The sequence below is a fragment of the Tympanuchus pallidicinctus genome, unplaced genomic scaffold (genome assembly GCF_026119805.1).
Source record: "Tympanuchus pallidicinctus isolate F22 unplaced genomic scaffold, pur_lepc_1.0 scaffold1, whole genome shotgun sequence".
Classification (NCBI taxonomy): domain Eukaryota; kingdom Metazoa; phylum Chordata; class Aves; order Galliformes; family Phasianidae; genus Tympanuchus; species Tympanuchus pallidicinctus.
Window position 1 is genome coordinate 106,220,593 of NW_026294618.1, and position 20,807 is coordinate 106,241,399.

The 20,807-nt window shown below is 42.9% G+C and overlaps 1 protein-coding gene across 3 annotated transcripts in view; it reads left to right on the forward strand.

Annotated features, from left to right (window-relative positions):
* SPTBN1 (spectrin beta, non-erythrocytic 1) overlaps positions 1-20,807 on the forward strand; it is a 121,855-nt gene that overhangs the window by 93,787 nt on the left and 7,261 nt on the right. For all 3 annotated transcript variants that reach the window (XM_052679858.1, XM_052679849.1, XM_052679867.1), the window contains 14 exons: positions 3,068-3,214; positions 4,803-5,066; positions 5,710-5,934; positions 6,129-6,218; positions 6,476-6,754; positions 7,903-8,033; positions 9,397-9,601; positions 9,745-10,119; positions 12,191-12,435; positions 12,834-12,972; positions 14,032-14,116; positions 15,259-15,455; positions 15,845-15,957; positions 16,627-16,690. In XM_052679858.1, the coding sequence (XP_052535818.1) occupies positions 3,068-3,214; positions 4,803-5,066; positions 5,710-5,934; positions 6,129-6,218; positions 6,476-6,754; positions 7,903-8,033; positions 9,397-9,601; positions 9,745-10,119; positions 12,191-12,435; positions 12,834-12,972; positions 14,032-14,116; positions 15,259-15,455; positions 15,845-15,957; positions 16,627-16,690 (2,559 nt within the window). The remainder of the gene's footprint in view (positions 1-3,067; positions 3,215-4,802; positions 5,067-5,709; positions 5,935-6,128; positions 6,219-6,475; positions 6,755-7,902; positions 8,034-9,396; positions 9,602-9,744; positions 10,120-12,190; positions 12,436-12,833; positions 12,973-14,031; positions 14,117-15,258; positions 15,456-15,844; positions 15,958-16,626; positions 16,691-20,807) is intronic.

Genomic DNA, 20,807 nt, shown 5'->3' on the forward strand with positions numbered 1-20,807 from the left:
GTTCCTTCCTTGGTAGTACAAACATGACAGATTAGCAAAAATTCTGCTGTTATTAGCAACAGCTTCTTCCTTCCTCTGTAACATTTCTAATACAAAAATCCCCCTGGTTCTTGGAGCAGTTCTAGCTTCTGTGTCAATGTGGTGTTCCCTAGGGTTTTTTTTTCCCCCAAAGTCACTGAAAGAAAAAGGAACGCATAAAAGCTCCAGTGTCTGGCCACCTGAATGCCTTTTCTCGTGATTGTTTTTCTCCAGCTACTGAAATCTGGATGTCTCTTGAAAATCTGAGCTTTTCAAAGATAGAATGTACAATATCAGAACATTGTAAATTTCTCCAATCCTTTTTGGGATGACAACTTGTTTTCTGAGAGAACAGCCACGATGAGATGCAGGATGTGTATTGGTGGGATTACAGAATGCCTACTGGTACCTGCATTGGGCCAGAGGGACTGTGCCACTTCCAGCACAGCTGCCAGCTCTGTGCCCTACAGAGCCCAGGGAGGGACGGGAGCCAGAGGAGTACCTTCCCTTTGCTCTTCCATTACCTCTGACCAGGAAGCTGAGTGCTCAGCAGGCAGATTTGAATCGGTTCTGTTTCACTGTGCAGTGATCCCTCATCATTTCTGCCTGCTGCATTCGGGGTGCTCTCGATGCAGGGAGAGGCTGAGTGCCTTCTGCAGTGCGCTCCTTCCCTTGGGCAGCTGCCTTCATCAACAGCCCTCCGTGCTGAAGAGCAGCCTCCTGCCCTCTGTCTCCTGCCCCTGGCTGGAAGCAGGGTTGTGGCACTTGAGGTGGCAGGGAATGCTCAGAACAACAGCTCAGCCGTGATAAAGCTTACCTCTGGGTCACAGGCAAAGAAAAGTGCAGCAGATTTTCGTGTTGTTAGGAGATACACTGGGACAGCAAATCCCGGGGTGCTGCTGTTTTTCTCACATTCATAAATACGAATGTGTTAAATAAATTGTCTGAGCGAACAAAACACAGCGACAAGAGGAAATGCAGAGGACGGGGGGGATTTGATAAATTCTGCCGTTTCGTTTTCTTGGTCTTCCTGCCATTCCACAGCTCACCTTGGAGGAGATTTCAGCTGTAAGCACGTGAAGCTGAGCACTGCCTGGCCTTGTTTCCTTGGGGTGCCACAGTGAAAGCGTTAGGCTGGACTGCGCGTTTCTGCCTGCCTGCCTGCCATGGCGCAGCACAGTGTCTGCCTAACAGCTAGCTCTGCTGCCATTAGCAGCTGCCTCGTGTTTTCCTGGGTAAATGAGCACCCCAAACATCAGGCACCGTTTTAGCAAATGATTGTGCAATTTTTTTTAATCCAATCCTGTTCTGAAGATACCGACTTCCAGGGACCGTGGAGCGTTCAAAGTCCAGATTTGAACAGTCACCCCTGAAGTGCTTTGTTCGCGCTTCTGTGTTACCAGAAGGAGTAGAATAGCACTGTGCCAGAGCTGAGGGTTTTATCCTGGCAGCCACCAGCTGACTGCATGCCTCCATCCGTCCATGTCTCAGCTGACCCCATCTGCTGAACAGACCTTCCTGCCTTGCTCTAGGAAGCACTTTTAAATCCTCAGAAGGCTGAATGCAGTGGCTGAGTGAATGCAAACAATGAAAGATGAGCAGTGCAGTTTTCAGACTAGAGCAGCTGTCTTCTGGCTAGAAAGGCAGGAGTGAAGCCCCTTGTTTCAGGCTGCACAGCAGTCCTTGATGTAGCTTGTGACTGTTAAGTAGCCTGGCAGCCTGCTCCCTGTAATCTTTGAAGCCTACGGAGATCTTCATTAACATGAGTATTTTTCTGTTTAGACTTGAAAGCAAAATCAAATGAATTTCTTTGATGGTTTAGGTTTTTATTTTTTTTGTTGTTTTTTTTTTTTTTTAATTGCTTTGATTTTTCCCTTTTTGCAGAACTCAACAGTACCTGTAAGGGACGATTTTTAAAAGTCTTGTGCATCTGAATGAATTTGTTGTTCTGTATCTTGAGCACTTAGCAGGGAACTGGCAAATCCTGCCTGTGCTCTGTTACTCTTTTTGTCAGGCTGCTTCCTCGGCAAGGCGTTGTGCATCACAGATGTGCCATTCTAGGAAAAAAGCTTGGATTTGTTTTGACATTTTGCTCTTTGGCAGGTAACTTTATATATGCAGAAATTAAATCTTTTGGCAAGTTGTATAAACATTCCGAGGAGTGTTTTTTCTCATCCACACCTTAGGAACAGATTGAGCAGAAAGACTCATTGTAAGAGGAAATTGGATGTTGGCTGCTATGGTCACTTTCTCGTTCCATTTGCCCTTGGCCAATGAGCTATTTATAAACTATTGATTTTTCCCCAGTGTTGATCTGAGAATTGTTCTCGTTGTCTTTGTATTTGAGGAAAATCAGAACGCAGTCAGCTTTGGATTTTATGTAATGGCAGAAGGAATGTCTTTAGTGCCAAGAACCTTGCTGGAGGCCAGGCAAATAAACAAATCCAAGCGTTTATTTAACCTATGTAAAGAAAAGATGGTAGGGAAAGCTAAAATGTGGTGTGAATTAATGGTCTAAGACCATCTTTATTCTTAAGGCTTTTAATGCCAGTAGAACTACCGTGTTTCTTCTCATTCAGTGTTTCCATGAAAGATTTACCACAGGCTCTGTGTTTCTCTGGAGAGTGACTTTGGCCTGCCACTCCATTTGTGTGTTCTTTTGCTGTGTCCTGGGGAAGCCAGTGAGGCTCCACAGGGGCGTAGTGGTGCCATTCGGGTCCGCATCTCCAGCAGCGAGCACAGTGAATAATGTTGCAAGGGAAGAGCAGCACGAAAGTACACTGTGGTCACAAAGTAGGATGTGTCCCTGCTTCTTTTCCTGTTGAGCTGGCGGAGACCTGCGTGTTTGATTTTGCTCGTGATGGGACTGGTTCCTTTCTGTCTGGTCTTGGGGTTGTTTGTATGCCAGAGATGGATGTTAGTTGTTAAGAAGGCAGATCCTTGACTGAATCCTGAGTAAAGACAGTCTGTGAATCCCATGCATTGTGATACTTTGCATTATTTCCTGCTACAAATATTATTATGAACACCTGTGTGTTTTCTTTTTCAGCTCTCACTCTGGATCAATGAGAAGATGCTTACAGCCCAGGATATGTCTTACGATGAGGCAAGGAACCTGCACAGCAAGTGGCTGAAGCATCAGGCATTTATGGCAGAACTTGCGTCCAACAAAGAATGGCTGGAGAAGATTGAAAAGGTGACTACAGAATGCCCAAAGTGTGCCCCTGTGTGTCAGAGGAGATCTGTTCTTCTGCAGGAGTGGTCCTTGTGTCGTGTGTTCAGATGAGTCAAAAGGAGGTCTTGTTACAGTAGGATAACTACCTGTCTCATTTTGTCTCCAGCTAACCCATTTTATTCCTCATCCATCGTAAATATTTTTACCCAAGACACATTCATAGAACACATAAAAGCTAAGCTGACAGTTTGATTTTGCCCAATCATTCTTACCTGTTAGGAGTAAGGTAGAACCTATTTTTCATACCCCAAAAGTGAAGAGGGCAAACGTTGTGATTTCAGCTAAGAAAGGACAAATAGAGGGTGGGAAATAACTGAACATAGATGAATCACATTCTGCCATGTTGGTTGTCATTCTTTCAGGAATTTCAGGCAGCCTTTTCACATGCCAACTTAATGTAAGGAGTAAAAGTACGGCCAGTTTTGTAATTAATTAACAGATTCACAGCTCCGTGTCACCATCTTACTATGAAGGCTTTTATATTCTGTCATGAGCTGTACTTTTTTCCCACCAATTTCTCATGTGCAACTTCGGGAAACTAAGAAAGAAAATTGAACTGTCTTTAGTCCTGACAGTGAGGTTTCTGTTCAGTGTAAGTTAGCTTAATTGCTTGTTTCCTTTCCCGCTTTGGCACTCTGTATCCCATTAGAGGCTTTTCTCTGATCTGCAAATAGCAATACGCTTTAATGGTGTAATTAAAAGGCTGCTCTTAGTACTGGATGTACTTTTTTAGTAATGCTAGCACATCCTCATTCTTTACCTCTGAAAAATCAGATAGCAGCGAAGTACCAAAGTTCTGTATTGAGTCACAGCTGACAATCACTGTGTTAATGTTTTCAGGGTCACTGCCAGTAAGTGTTCTGTGCTGACAGTAATGTTCACATCAGAGAAATTCATCGTTGTTAGCACCACCTAGCTGCAGAGGTAGAAGTGTAATGAGAAATAAAGGATTTCCAAAGCTAATAGAATCTCCTTATTGATAAAAATATATTTTAAGTCCAAGTGTTCTGCCACTGTGTCCTGCTTTCCAAGGGAGAATGTTCTTCTCTGGCCCTAGCTTAAGCACATGGGAATTGCTGTGGCCCACTGACACATCCCCCTTAAGTCACAGAGCTCCGTTTCATGCCATAAGTTCCCCCTCCAGCATTACACTGGATCTGCAGCGCTCCCTCGGTGAGGTGCCCCAGGGAAGGCAGGTGGGCAGCTCGTTCAGCTGCAGCTCCCATTCTGTCACACAGGTTTGCAGGCAGCCTGCCCCACTCCAGTCCAAGCAGATTTCCTGGAAGTCCCACAGGGGAACATGAGTAGAGGGGGCAAGAAAAGAGGTGTTGCTTGACCTTCCTGTTGCCAGAAAACTCTCTTCCTTGCAACAGAAGGATGTGGGAGATGTTGTTCTGGAAAGAATCATTGGATAATTGGAGATAGAAAGTGAGTGGTTGATGTTGCCAGCAGATGAAAAATCATGAATGCTTGCTAATTGGAATAATTTCACTAGCCGTCTGTGAGTGCTCCTGAAGAGAAACCATTTTGCTTGCTCTTTGCTTTGCAGGAGGGAATGCAGCTCATTGCAGAGAAACCAGAGACTGAAGCTGTAGTGAAGGAAAAGCTAACGGGTCTTCATCAAATGTGGGAAGAGCTCGAATCCACTACTCAGACCAAGGCTCAGCGCCTCTTCGATGCAAACAAGGCAGAGCTTTTTACCCAGAGCTGTGCTGATTTGGATAAGTGGCTGAATGGTTTGGAGAGCCAAATTCAGTCGGACGACTACGGAAAAGACCTCACCAGTGTCAACATCCTGTTGAAGAAACAGCAGGTAAAGAGAGCACAGGTTACAGAGCAGGCATTGAGCATCTACCTGCACTCAGAGGAGTGGGAGGGGAGATCCTTTCAGTTTAGAAAAAATCTTATTGTCTTTTCCTTCTTCTTCTTGCTGCATTTATCTTTAAGAAAAAGCAAAACCATTCAGAAACAAATCAGCCATACATTCCGTGATGCAATCTCTCCCTTGTACTTCCTTCCCTCCATACCCTATTACTTGTTACCACTGGTGGTAGTCCTCCAGTCACCAGTGCCTGCATGCTACCCAGTGCTGGTTGGTCCCTGGTTTCTTGCAGTAAAGACAGTGAGCACATCAGGGGACAGTGAAGCTTTCATCTGCAATAAGCAATGCTCTGACATTGTTCAGTGTAACTTGTGAACGACTGATAGAAGTGATTTATCTGCACCCTGTTGGTCAGATTTGCACAAACAGGAATGCTGGCAGGTGGCTGCAGTTGTGAAAGAGTGAATCTGTGTGTAAACCTCGTACTTTCCAACAGGAATACTACAATGATTATTAATATGATAAACCCTTACCAGCATCTGTTTTTCCTTCTTATGAAGCTATTGACGTGCCCCAGTTTCATAAATTGCTTTTACCCTATTTTTGAAGCCTTTTTGCCATCTTTCTGTTTTAGATGCTAGAGAATCAAATGGATGTTCGTAAGAAGGAGATAGAAGAGCTACAAAGCCAGGCACGGGCTCTAAGTCAAGAAGGGAAGAGTACAGATGAAGTAGATGGCAAACGCCTTACTGTTGAAAAGAAATTTTTGGAGTTGTTGGAACCTTTGAATGAAAGAAAAGCAAACCTGCTGGCCTCCAAAGAAATCCACCAGTTCAACCGGGATGTGGAGGATGAAATTGTAAGTACAAAAGAAGTCTTGTTCCTCAGACATGAGATACTCACATCTTTCACAGAGCTTAGGATAAACCTTTCAATCATGTCTCAATAGCATGCTATAGTAATGCTGCTTTTTGCACCTTGTTAACGCTCTGTTGTTCTAGCTGTGCCTGGGGTTGCATTAAAACAGGTGTGCTCTTTTTCTCTTGCTTTCAGTTGTGGGTTGGAGAGAGGATGCCCATAGCAACATCTACCGATCACGGACACAACCTCCAGACTGTGCAGCTACTGATAAAGAAAAATCAGGTAGGTGCTGTCAGGACTCCCTACATGTTACTTCTCCTTAGCACTGGCTAGTTGAGCAAAGAAAGGCCTGGGGCAAAATTATGGATGCTTCAGTGGTGGTGTGACTGTGGTGGGGAGTGGCATATTCCAGGATACTCTTGATGGCCAGAGGCCCAGTTTAACCCCAGGATCTGACGGTGTGTGTTTTGCTGCCCCTCTAGAGGTGAGACCTCTGACCAGCATTTCTTTTTTTGCTTGTCTGCGTTTCTCCTTTATAGACACTTCAGAAAGAAATCCAAGGGCATCAGCCTCGCATTGATGATATTTTTGAGAGGAGTCAAAACATCATCACAGACAGCAGCCCGAATGCCGAAGCAATTCAGCAGAGACTTGCAGACTTGAAGCAGCTGTGGAACCTCCTAATTGAGGAGACGGAGAAACGCCACAAGCGCCTGGAGGAGTCTCACCGCGCACAGCAGTACTACTTCGATGCTGCTGAGGCTGAGGCCTGGATGAGTGAGCAGGAGCTGTACATGATGTCAGAAGAGAAAGCCAAGGTGAGCGGCTCCGCTGTGACGCTAGTTTGATTTTAATTGCCTGGCTACAGGCGGGCAGGTGACATAATTTAATATGTCACTAATGTAACGGTAACAAAAACAAACCCATTTCCCTTCTGAAAGCTCCAGCGATCATCTCTTCTGTCGCTTCTGACATCTCAGATAGTGTGGATGATAGGCCTTGCTGCAGAGCCCGCGAAGCAGGCTCAGACTGTGCATGGCAACTGGGAGCTTCCCTTTACTGGAAAGTGAGATTTACCAGTACAGTCCAGTTAGATCAAGATTTCTATCAGTTCTGAGTCACTGGGAACAGCACGCTGCAGCTGCCTGTGAAGCTGGCTGGGTGGTCAGTCAGCTGCTGGCCTGTCCTTTCTCCCAGCATAGTGAAATCAAAACAGCATCAGACCATACCAGACTAGCTGAACTCCTGTTTTCCAATAGTGTGGCAGGTACGTGAATGTGCTGTGTTCATTTATTTGATAAAATAAAACCCAGCTTAGTATTTGTGTAACACATTTCCTTCTGTTAACAAAGATTTGTGTCCCTTTTTATGTTTAGGCAAGGCAAATGGAAAGGATTATTAATGTCGGTGGTTGATAACAAAGAATATTTTCCTGAAAAGGCTTATTGACAATATTAATTAACTTTGAGAGTTGTTTTTTATTTTTTCTTTTCAACACGTGACGAGTTTTTATGAGAATGCTCCCAAATGCTTTGGTGAAGAACCCTTTGGCATGAGCTCGTTAGGATTTCTTGTCTTAATCCAGGCTGTAGTTGGAAAGCCTGGCCAGTGAGGTACCTAAAACTGTTCCACTTTTCTGAGCTCTCCACTGTCACTGATGCTGTGTAAATGCACAAAGAACTTCACAGAAGAAGAAATTGAATGTGCTCAATTTGCAGCTGATGTGGTTTTGTTCTGCATCCCAGAGGAGCTGTTGCAATTCACACTTTTTTTCTCATTATTTTGCTTTCTGTGTCCACCATTTACCCAGAACTCAGTTGTGAATTTACAACCATCAGAGGTTTGGAGCAGTGCTTTATAAATCCTTGTGGCTGCTGCTCTTTGCTCATACAACAAGACAGGCTTGCTATGCAGAGTCTTTCAGTGAGTGGGGAGAACGGACCTTCATTTTCTGTCACCATTTCAGGATGAACAGAGTGCAGTGTCCATGCTGAAGAAACACCAGATTTTGGAACAGGCTGTGGAAGACTATGCTGAGACTGTGCACCAGCTTTCAAAGACCAGCAGAACTTTGGTGGCAGATAATCATCCTGAAAGGTATTTAATGCTGTTTTTAATTGTATCGTGAGTTTGTTTAGTAGTTCAGTCACTTTGCTGGCTAATTCTGATGCACAAAGACCATAATAAAGAGACAGTAACTCTGGAGACTGTACAGGAGAAGCTGAGTTGAGTTTCACTCAGTTCAGGATGCATGTTGGACCAACCTGGTTTGTCCAGACACTGGATTTAGGAGAAACAGCATGCTGAATGCACATTTCTGTCCTGAACAGTGTGTCCAGCTGTTGACTTCTGGGTAGAACTGCACACATTCAATAAATGCCTGTTGTGCCTTTTATACAGGCTAATGGTGTCAGGTCTGCCAGCTCTGCTGAACTGGACAGAAGTACAACAGTCCTGAGAGACGAGGATCCATCTTCACTCTTTCAGCCAGATTTATATCCAGATCATAGGGTGACAGCTATTTGTCCTTCTATCTTAGGGCAGTGCTCCCCAAGATGTACTTCTTCTCTTGAAGATTTCTAAAGAATCAGACTTGAGTCTGTGTTTTAAACATGGGCATTGTAACATCTGGGTTTTGGTTAATTTGTCTCAGCATTCATAAATGGTTTTCCCTGTGGGAGAATTCAAGAAGAGCAAGAGCTGTTTTGTTCTAAGAGCTGCAGCTAAGCAAACAGAATCCTCCTTTGGCTTTGACTACAAGGATGATTTGATGATGAGGCTGACATGTTTAACTGCCCTAGCTGTGCAGACAGGAAGATAGAACAACCTTAGCAAAAACACTCTCCACCCCTGGTAAAGGTTGTTATTTAGCTCAAAAGCACTCTCTTGTGGTCATCAGAATTTCCAATGAGAGTAGATTTCCTGGCTGGGCTGGTTGAGTACTGTAATAACAGAATCATCTTTATATGGAGGTGGGAAGGCAGGGCTATATGACTCACGAAAATAGGTGACAAGATAAGGCAAGTAGAGACATGAATTGCTTTTGGAAATGCTGAGCTTTAGGGAGTAAGAAAACCATCAGTGCTTCTGAACTTTGGAGCAGAATTAAAATGAAAATGAAATGTTCCTTGACTCAGCAGCTCAAATCCTGCTTATTGTTATGGGAAAAAACTCTGGGGTAATCTGTGGTGAAACAAATGGACATCTTGGTTCCTAGCTTTACTCTCTTAGGCCAACAGACTTACATGTACATGGGGCAGAAAGAGTTCCAGCTAGTGCAATCAGCTGTTCCAGCAGAGGATGGATCCAGGGTGTCTGAGCCAAATTTCTGCATACAGCAGGCACGCTTTCTGGGCGTTAAACTCCCAAGAATGATTTTTTTGCTCATTTTATTTTTTTATTTTACTTGTTATTTGTAAGAGACAGTGAGGATTCAGTGTTCTTTGGTTTTTTTTTTCAGTGAGCGTATCAGCATGCGCCAGTCCAAAGTGGATAAGCTGTATGCAGGCCTGAAGGATCTCGCAGAAGAGAGAAGGGGCAAGCTGGATGAGAGACACAGGTTGTTCCAGCTGAACAGAGAGGTGGATGACCTGGAGCAGTGGATCGCAGAAAGGGAGGTGGTGGCAGGATCCCACGAGCTGGGACAGGATTACGAGCACGTAACGGTGAGTTCTTTGGATGTGGCTGCAGGTTTACCCTCCTTTTGCACGCAGCGAACGAGCAGACGGTCAATGTAAAGGGTTTGAATGGTTTGGTCTGATCACTCTGTGATTGTGACCTTGCAGGAATGTGTTTCTGTGTGTTTCAGATGCTGCAGGAGCGATTCCGAGAGTTTGCCCGAGACACTGGAAACATCGGGCAGGAGCGCGTCGACACCGTGAACCACATGGCTGACGAGCTCATCAACTCCGGACATTCAGATGCTGCCACAATTGCAGAATGGAAGGATGGTCTCAATGAGGCCTGGGCTGATCTCCTGGAGCTCATTGACACGAGAACACAAATTCTTGCAGCCTCTTATGAACTGCACAAATTTTACCACGATGCCAAGGAAATCTTAGGACGCATTCAAGACAAACACAAGAAACTGCCAGAAGAGCTTGGTAGAGACCAAAACACAGTGGAAACACTACAGAGAATGCACACAACATTTGAACACGACATCCAAGCGCTCGGCACACAGGTGTGTACCCAGTAATAAGTCTGTCTGTGGATATGGAAACTTGAGCTGCAGAGTGCTTCCACTGCATTTGGCCCCAGAGGCTGGCAGGCTGAGTGCTGGCAGATGCTTTCCAAGTGCATTCCTAGGGGAATTACTTCTTATGCATCATTTTCTTATCTGTTTTCTAACTTCTCTTTATTATGCTAGGTTAAATTAGTTTCCCTAACACAGAAATCCATGGATTTCTGGACAGACGGTTGCCTCTTGAACATTATTCCTTCTCCTGCCCTTGTTTGAAGGAGAAGCAGTCATAAAAGCTGAGAATTTAGAAAAGTGCTGTGATGTCACCTGCCAGTCTCAGCCTGCTGTGTGCATAGGAATAAAGTGTGGATGCAGAGGTGTGAGGATAACACACCTGAGCTCCTCAGAAGGCCTTTTTCTGATAAATACTCTCAAAGAAAAATTTTCATTTGACTTAGGATATTGTCTCTTGAGGCAATTTCTGAAAGTCATTGAAGAGATGTTAACTCTCTCAAGAATTTTTAATATACAGGGGTAACATGGAATACAGTTTTCAGGTTTCTCTGTCCTGAATGTTGTTCTTGGATATGACTCATGTAAGTTGTGCTGGAGGCCACCTTAGGTTCACTTACTGCTTGTGCCATGTTCACCTTGGTGAATACGAGCCACAGCTGGCTGTCCATGGAAGAAAGAAGGAAGGACATGTGGGGGGCAGAAGCAAATACAAAGAGATGTGTGAACTTTCAAAACAGAAAGCAAAGCACAACAACAAGAAGCAGCACCACCGACAGAAAAAAAAGCCACCCTCCTCTGCTGGGTACTTTTCCATTTTCTTTTCTGAGTGTCAGAGGAAGTCTGGATCCCTACAGAGAAGAGAGACTTGGTTATGAGTTTATGCTTTTGGACATGGATATTCTTTTTTATGATGCTTCTTAATAGCATTCTGCAGAAATGTCAAGTGCATAGTCCAAGCAAGATTTTGAAAAGCAGCCAACCTTGATCTAATTCTTTATCTTGTGAAGCCAGGGTATGATAAATAGAAGAAGGCAGCTGTTCATCCAACACACTCAGGATTCTACACCAAAAAAACAGTGTTCAGCTGCCAGGATGAGAATTTTGGAAAGGAACCACATGTTCCAGAAATGGGGGAATTAAGACTGACTGCATTTATCCCAGTAGGAAGGAAAAGAGAGCTTTTATGGCTGAGCTGCCTGCCTGTTCTGTATTATGTTGCAATATACATAGTTGTTTACACTAGTATAAAGGAGGTGTAGCAACCATTGGATTTTTCAAGTGTTTCACTTTCAGGAGCTGTAAATTTTATACATAAAATGAGAGACGTTCACAAAATACCAATCCTAGTCTCTCAAAAGGTAATTAGAATCAAGACCTGAATGAGGGAATATATAATCGCAGTGCAGAGCTGAGGTGGGTCACTGTGGTAGTGGCATCATATGTGTGCCTCCAGCTAGTAATTTGGCATTCAAACTTTTTTAAAATAAAAAATTGATTAGAAAAGAGCTAATGGAGTTGGGAAAACGTGTGAAATGGTCAAGAAATAGCGTCTGATGTCCCCAGAGTGTTTGAAAGGAAAAGAGTTTTCTAATAGCAGAAGGGTCTTTGCATTTCCAAACTTGCTGCTGTTTGAAGTCATTATCTACACTTTTGAGAAAGCTGCTCTGACGTCAGCTGGAGTTGCTGTTTTGATCTGGGAGTTCCTGAGTGGCGTTCTGTCACTTGTGTGGGAGGAAGAAAACTTGATGAGGAATTTGTTCCCTTTTGCCCTAGAATTTAACAGTCACTTTATATTGGCACCCAGTTCTACACAAAGTTTAGGCAGTGGCAAATGTTTGTTATTCTGGGAGCTCGTTGACCCAACGGTCTTCTCCAATAAACGTTCTTGTAGGAGTGCACCGACTTAATAAGAAAATAAACCTTTCTGTATTGACAGACCAAATATATTGGCAAGGACTTCAGAAGGCAATTCAAATTATGAGTTAGCAGCTGAAACGCTCCCACAGACGTGACTCAAAAGTACCTGACACCTTTATCTCTTGTAAACACACACCAGGTAAGACAGCTCCAGGAGGATGCTGCACGCCTTCAGGCTGCCTATGCTGGAGACAAAGCTGATGACATCCAGAAGAGAGAAAACGAAGTCCTAGAGGCATGGAAGGCGCTGCTGGATGCCTGTGAGGGCCGCAGGGTTCGGCTGGTGGACACAGGAGACAAATTCCGTTTCTTCAGCATGGTTCGGGATCTCATGCTTTGGATGGAAGATGTCATCCGGCAGATTGAAGCCCAGGAAAAGCCAAGGTAATGTGAAACATCTTGTGTGATAGCACACGAAAGAAAAGGCTGCAGGTCAGTTGTAACACTCGGTGTCACTGAGCCAGAAATTCGTGAGGCTGGCAAGATGTGGTGGTGTGCTGGCAGCTTGCTTTTGTGTACTGCTGCCAGCAGAGGCTGGGAGTGCTGAAGTAATTGCAATGGAAGGTCGTGTTCAGAGAGATTGTTAGCAGCCTTTCCTCAGGAACAGCAGCATTCTGGTGCCAATCAGACGTCCGATAAACAAATCCTGTTTTCTGGGCTACAGAGACAACGTATGAATTAAATTCTGTGCTGTGCCATTCTGGGTTAGATGATTTATTTGAAAATGTAACTACTTTTATGTCTGAAATGTGTGATTCTGAACCATGGATTGACTATTCTAGGGATGTTTCATCTGTTGAACTACTAATGAACAATCACCAGGGTATCAAAGCAGAAATTGATGCCCGAAATGACAGCTTTACTACCTGTATCGAGCTCGGCAAATCTCTTCTGGCAAGAAAACACTATGCATCAGAGGAGGTATTGTGCTTACTGAATGTAACAACTGCAGTGCTGGTGGCGTGTAGATTCCAGTTCAGCTAGAGAAACTGTCATTGTGTTATCTGTGGATTAATAATGCATGTTTATAACGTCATGCATTACTTCAGGGACCTTATCTGCACCTAACTGCTGATGTGAAATTAGCGTGTGATTTAATGCTGTGAATTCATGTTGGGAGGCAGGAATGACACCTAAATTTAAGGTATCAGTGTCCATCCAGGAAATACAAAGAAGAAGCTGCTGCATTCAGGTCTGCAGAGCCGTCTTTGGGATGGTCGTGCTTGGAAAGGTGTTTCCTTTGAGCAAGAGCAGAGATAACTCTGAGGGTGCCTGGATTTTGAAGGGGCCTGCTAGGGAAAGGAGTAGAAAATTGTTTATGGGGGGCAAGTCCAGGGAGTGTTATGAGCAAAATGTACCCAGCAGCGTAAGGCCTTGTTTTGTTTTCTGATCTGACTAGACCAAAGAATAGCAGTTAAACCTTGTTTCTTCCTGCCTTCCTTTGGCCAAAGGAGGGCAGCCACTGGTTGTAAGACACTGCCCATGCAGGGGGGTGATATTTTCTGTGTCTTCGTTGTACGTAAGTGCTGCAGAGGAACTGGGAGGTTTTGGCAGCCAGTCTTTGCCCTGAGAATAATATGGGGCTTATGCTGACACGTTGTTGTTAGCACAGGTAACGAGGCTTTTAATAGCAATCATGGGCAGCATGTTTTGCATTTTTTCCTAGAAAAAAGTAGAAGTACGTTTGCACCTTTTGTTTGTCTGTTCTGCTCTTTTAACCAAATAATCTTGATAACGTAGTTCTTAAGAAATACTGTATGCAGATGTGATATTGTAATAGAAACTTTGTATTTATTTCTACTTCAAAAATAAGGAAAGCTGTTACATTCATACCAAGTCATTTCCTGGCAAACTAGTGCCGTGTTTCCTTTCACTAAATGCCTGTGTCTTTTGCTTGTGGTAACAGCTTACATGCTGTGGTGGGGTGAATGTGATGCCTGATGCTTATGTAACAGTCCTGCATTCTCCTCTTAAATCCAGATCAAGGAAAAGCTACTGCAGCTGACAGAAAAGAGAAAAGAAATGATTGACAAGTGGGAAGACAGATGGGAGTGGCTGAGACTGAGTAAGGACGTCCTTGGATTTCTCTTGGCAGGGCCATAACTCTTTCCTCTGTCTTTCTGAGCATTGAAAACACCTACAGCTCCTTACCTTTTTTTATTGGCCTTGCTTGAAAGTGTGCTTGTACTGTATTAATTGTAGAATTCACATCTGTTAACTGTAACATAATGGAGAACTTGAAACAAAGAAACCTGCACTGAAGATGTTATTCTGTATGACTGAAGTCAGAGCTGGGTGAAACAGATCTAGCATGTTTTGCAGGTGCCATCTTCCAACTGTGTTTCTACAGAGGATGTGCTAACAAAAAATACGGGGAAGCAAAGTCTTGTTACCTTACACATGTAACATACTTGCATTATCTGACAGTTAATTGACAAAAGATGTACCTTCAAGCATTGCAGCATTTTCCAAGTTCTTCACCAGAAATAACACAGCTCAGAAACTCTGACAAGGTTTTCTGTAGCTCTTGTAGCAAACAGTTGCCAATTTGTGCCCTTCCAGCATCTCAAACTGTACAGTGCAGTGATCATTTGGTAGAGCTCTAGGCTGCTGTGTGTGCTTTCTTCATTCTTCCCAAGTCTCAGCAGGCTTAAGGAAAACAGTAGCATGAGGAACTGTCCCTAAGTGTTGGTGTTTGTATCATGTTCTTCATCACAATGGTGTGATCTCATTCACAAAAGCTGCTGAAGCTTGTTTTCAGCTGGAAGGAAACCTTTAACTACAGCACTGTAGACAAGTGTGGAGTAGAGAAATACTGCTTGCTGAAGGGACTTGCAGCCTTCATCGTGTTTGGTAGGCAGGCCAGTCTGAGGAATAAACCAGCAGATAACAGAATTCCTGCTCTGAGTTTAGTTGGATTTCTCAGTTACAGCAGAGTAGAACCGAATAGAAACACTGGAATTAGAAAGTGAAATAATCTGTAGAAGATATAAACTTCACTTTTGTTTTTCCTCAAAGCAAAGCCAACATGACAAATTTCTGTCTTTTAAATCATTAATTTCAGTGAACTTAGTTAAGGAAAACATTTGGCCAATGCTGTTTTAAAGTAAATTCAGCTACTCTGAAGTAAACTGAGAAGATGCCTGCTAACTTCATGGTGCCATTTTCGACACTAAAGGCACTGATGTGTGTACATTCTTCATTCAGTTTTGGAGGTGCACCAGTTTTCAAGGGACGCGAGCGTGGCTGAGGCCTGGCTGCTGGGCCAGGAGCCCTACCTGTCCAGTCGTGAAATAGGACAAAGTGTTGACGAAGTGGAGAAATTAATTAAGAGACACGAAGCATTTGAGAAATCTGCAGCTACTTGGGATGAGAGATTTGCAGCACTGGAAAGACTGACCACGGTGAGTGCTGGTGAAGCGTTCTACTTCTACGTATGTCAAGCAGATGAGGATGGCACTTGAGTATTTGGATAACTTGGGATGCTTTTATGTTTGCTTGTTTTGTGTTAATGAAATGAATTAGGTAAGAAATCTGGACAAGGGCCAGGCAGCTGTGCCAGCACTCCGTTTGATGCTAAGGGTCTGATGCTGTGTGGCTTTACTGACAAATTTGGTGCGACAAACTTTGCATGATTAATAGTTTTAAAGACTCGAGCTTTCAAATTTAATTCCAATAAACTTGAATCTCAGGAGTTTCAGAAAAATGCAGAGATTATTCTTAATTTTTAGAAACGCACCTGAAAAATGGCTGATTTGCAGTGCTTTATGTTCAAAAATGTTTCATTTCTCAGTTGGAACTGCTGGAGGTTCGTCGACAACAAGAGGAAGAGGAGAGGAAGAGAAAGCCACCTACTCCAGAGCCAAGCCCAAAGGTTGCAGAAGACGGAGGCTCCCAGCAGCAATGGTAAGCTGTGATGCAGGAAGCTGATGTGCTTCATGCAGTTTCTTGCGTTGGAATTCTCAGCGTGAGGATGAGCTGTAAAGGGGAAGTCTGGAGGTTGCCTGTTTTTGTGATGTAACTCTTTTTAGAAGACTTCATAGATGCAGTCGGGGGGGCCACGACTTTCACAGGCGTCTGAATTCACTGCTAAGATGAATGTTCCAATTTTTCATCAGGAAGCAGTTACTACTGTTGATGCACACCTGGCCTATACAGCCTTTTTATACAGCCTCTGTGTTATGAATTAACATTTCTACGCAATCTCGTATTTCTCTTTTAATGAGCATCAGTTACAGATAGATTTTAAGCCACGTTCCTGGAGCATTAACATTTATCAAATTACTTGTGTGATAGGAGCAGACCTTGTGAAGTAACTGTCACAAAAGCCTCCCTTGATCAAACTACTTTGGATTTCTTTTACTCAGTTGGGCATTTTTTTTCTTTGCTTCCGCCATTGCAAGTGGAAATCTGTTCAAGGCTTTTACAGTGCTGTCAACAAATGACTTGGCAGTTGCTAAGAACTTGCTTGCAGTTCTGAGACGTGCAAAATTCAGTATGAAAATCTTGTTCAGGATTAAAATACGACTGACTTTCAAAAGCTTAATGAAATTTCTCCTTCCTCTTTCTCAACAGGGATGGGACAAAAGGAGAACAGGTTTCCCAAAATGGTTTGCCATCAGACCAGGAATCTCCACGGGTTAGTTACCGCTCCCAAACCTACCAAAACTACAAAAACTTTATTAGCAGACGGACAGCCAATGACCGGTCGTGGTCTGGACTGTGACATACAATCATTTGCAGCAAAAGACACCTTTTTGTTCAGTATGGTCTACTGGTACTGGTTTAATCTTTTGGCTTCAGATTTCCCTGCTGCTTTTCTCTTCCTTCCCATCAGTTGACTTCTATTGAATTAGCAGATCCTTGGAGATATATTTGTTTCACTTTAATCCTTGTTTATTTGAATATCCCCACTGACACTCAGTTGCTTTAAGGTGACACATTTATTTCATGTTATTTACTGTGAGTTTTTCATGTTGTTAATAGTATTAAGATTTTCCAGCTAAACCATCCTTTTATGAGTAATTGAGATTTAATGAGATAACATCATAATGAAGAAGAGAACTAGAATCTGACAGGTATGACGCATCGAGTTATACTAACAGGTTTCAGCACGGCAACAGTATTAAATCAGCTGCATTAGCAAGCGAGTTATTCACAAGGCCAAAGACAGTACCTGCAAGTGAGCTCAGTAGTGAAGGCTAGGAGGGTGGGGGGTGTTGTGACTACCAACAAATTAAAAGCCTTAAGATTAGCTGTATAACATTCCATGTAGAATGGACTCGTTGACTGCAGATAAAAATAAACGTGAAATAAAACAATAAAAAATAGTTTCTAGATTTATCTTGGTATTTAGTCCTAATGAAGACTTGTGATCATACTGAATAGCTGCTTTGGGGCCCCATTTACTCTCAGTCCTGTCTAATTTATGCAACAGCAATTTTGTTTCCTGACCCTGGAGATAAAGGGGTATAAATGAGAGTAGGTTGTGGACCCTTAAAGAGGGGTTGTGATGCTTTTCTCTGAAAGTGAAATAAAGTACATTGGTCTAAGATTCCAGCTCTGTATTTTCTATAATGTGGCTGAATTGTACATTCAGTCCTTTTTGACAGAGGGTATTCCAGTGGAGTCAAGATGCATCTTAAAGGAGAAATACCAGTAAATATGTATATGTGTTTAAAGCAACAAAAGAGTAGCAAACTGGCTTTACCCCCCCATTACCTTCCTGCAAAGCCACCTTGTTTTCACTGGTGCCTAGAATCATGGGAAACATCTCTCGTGTTGTCTGTCGTGTTTTTGAGCCTCACTCTCTGAGGTCACACTGAGCAGAGGAAAGGCTGCTGGCAGGCTCAAGTCAGTGGCTACCAGAGCTCCTACCTGTAGCACAGGGGAAATATGGGTCCCAGTCTAGGACTGTGGGAAGAATGCCTTTCAGCTTAAGTTTGCCTTTCAAATCGTGCATCCCAGTGGCTTCTGAATCTGCACACTGTTAATGCTGTAGGATATTAAGCAGTTCTGCCTTTTTCTTCCTTTAGATAAAGTCTTTTAGTTCATCTTTAGTACTCAGGAGGAAGTGAGATAACTGTTGTACACTCCAGTGTTTATGAACTTGTAAGTAGTTGTGGCAGGGAACACGAGGTGGCCTGCAAGCACACCCCAGATCGTCATCATCTTGTTGCTTATCATGGCCTTATACACCGCCCGTTCCTTTCATTTTTCATTTTATTCCCATGAAACATAATGCATTTCTGTGTTAATCTTTGCCATCCACACTTCCGTCTTACAGCAGAGCTTTTTTCATTGGATCTTGTTTGCAGTACATCAGATGTACACAGCCGTGTTCTTTCTGACCTGAGGCTCAAGACATGCTGTTGGTCAAATTGTAAACTTCTGGCTGATCAGTGCAGCTCAGTTATTCTGTGTTGGCTGAGATCGTAAAGAGGGAGGTGATGGAAAGGATGTGCTCCAGTGATTATACTTTTACTGTAACTTGTCTTTTCCACTTCATGATGCATGTTTTTTTTTCTTTTGTCAGGATAACAAGATAGAGATTCTTAATGCTTTTAAAAATTCCATATGAAATGATGCAAATGATCTGGTGACTACCTACACCAGTGTTGGTTCTCTGTGCCTTTAGGACTGTGACAGCTGTAGAGCAGTTTAGCTGTAGCTTCAGACACCACAGCCTGAAAATACTTCAGGTAAATTCTGGATAAAAATTAGTATGTAAAAAGTAATTTATATGGATACATTGATAGATGGGAATTATACTTCTATGATTAGGGAAAATGAATGAAGTATCAGTTAAGGTCATCATTTTCAGCACTAGGTGTGTAAGATTTCACTGATTGATTGTGGCCCGTGGTTCTGGCTTAGCGCATTAAAAGGATGGTGAGGCCAGAACAAGATACAAGCTGTCACTTATTTACATCTGAAAAGGCAAATATGTCTCTATTATTTAAGCTGTGGTGCAGAGGCTTAATGTGATGAACTGAATATAACGTTGCTTTAAGCACTATGAAAATCAAAGGGATGTCTCCAGTCATTGCCACCGGCTGTTCTGTTGCATGAAATACAGCCCTGAGTTAAGAACACCTCAGGAGCAGCCCCTAGCCACTAAAGCACTTGCAACTAACCTCTCAGTCACAATTAAGACAACTGTTTCCATGTACGTGATGACTGCTTTGTTGTAACAGTACAGTTTGCTATTACTGTTTGTCTTCTGTTGCGTTGTCTGCATGCCCAGCGCATGTTTCCATTAAAGTTTGTCTAGCTCCCGTTTTCCCCTATTTTCATTACACATTCTCTGCATACCTGTTTATGATTCAGATTTATTTTGCTTGTTTTCTGTTAATTGTAGATAACACATGGAAAGGAAATAAAACCCGAAAGAGCATCAATAAAGCTTTTCATGGCCCTTTTACAATCAGTAGCATTTTAAGTAGATATTACAGGTCTGATTGTGTAATTAAAGTTGGCATTTGTCGCTTAAAACCATGGGGTTGCAGATTGCAGCACTGAATTACACGTTACTTCCCATAAAAACAATTTAAGTACCTTTTGCAGTGGCTGCTGTTCTGGAACTTGTCCTTTTTTATTTCAGATTAATTGTTAGGGATACCCAAAAGTGTCTAATAATTATTTTCACATCTTGTCTGTATCAGTACAGAAAACTTTTAGCACTGGATTAGCTGACTGGTAGTTCTGGGTAGTTTGTCTGAGGTGGTGCTGAGTTCCTGTGTCTGTGCAGCAGGCAGACCATGCGAGTGTCCAGTAATTCTGTGTGGGCTTTGTGTATCTCAGACAGGGATCCTGCCAGTTTAGAAGAGTATCTCTGAAGGGCTTTCCTGTATCTTGAATGTGGAATGTTGGGCATTAGTGATCAGCAGTGGTGATGAATAATTAATTGAGCACTCACAGGTGAATCACTGGCTGCAAATGACACAACCTGTGTTGCAGTAGCAGTGCCGGCAGCGTTTGGATAAGCTTCAGTCTCATCTATCTGTTTATTCTCCCCCATCCCCTGCCCTTCTTTAATGCAAGATTTTTGAATTCAGATTTGGATAGAAATAGCCTGGTTTGATGGTTTTGACTTACCCTGATTTTGAAGAAACAGCATCACTGAATTTTACTCCATCTGGCTAACATGAGATAGATAGATCTTCAGCGCAGGGTAGATATTTCTTCTAATAAACTGAGCTGTAAGGCGGTGTTTCTTTAGGGACAGAGTAAAATAGATACGACTGCAGTGGAATGTGAGCTGTGATTCTTTCCCTGTTTCAGTGGTGTAGTGTCTGTACTCTGGAAATTTAGATTGCTTAAAGGCAGTTAACCAACCCTTCCCATATCCATAGCAAGTTGACACTTAGATCTTTCTAGGTCAATATGTGAGGTACAAAGGTGTGAGGTACAATAACGTATACTTGGCAGGTACAAGAAGTTCTAGCAAACAGTAGCAAAATTCAGTATGTTGCATAATTCGGCTGCTTTTGAATTGTCCGGGCTATGTGCAGAAGTGGGAATGTCTAATTATTGTGCCATTCACAAATACCTGCTTGTCTGCATAAAAACAGTCCAGAACGTTTGTAATCTACTAGAGCGTTAGCAGCACTAAGCTTTAGTAACTTGCTAATAATAATAATACACACTGGTTGTGTAACTCCTGAGCTGCTACCAATGGCTCTACGTGTCCAAGTAATGGTACAAGAAAACAAAAAAAAAACAAAAAAACTGGGACCAAGCTGCATTTCAAAAGA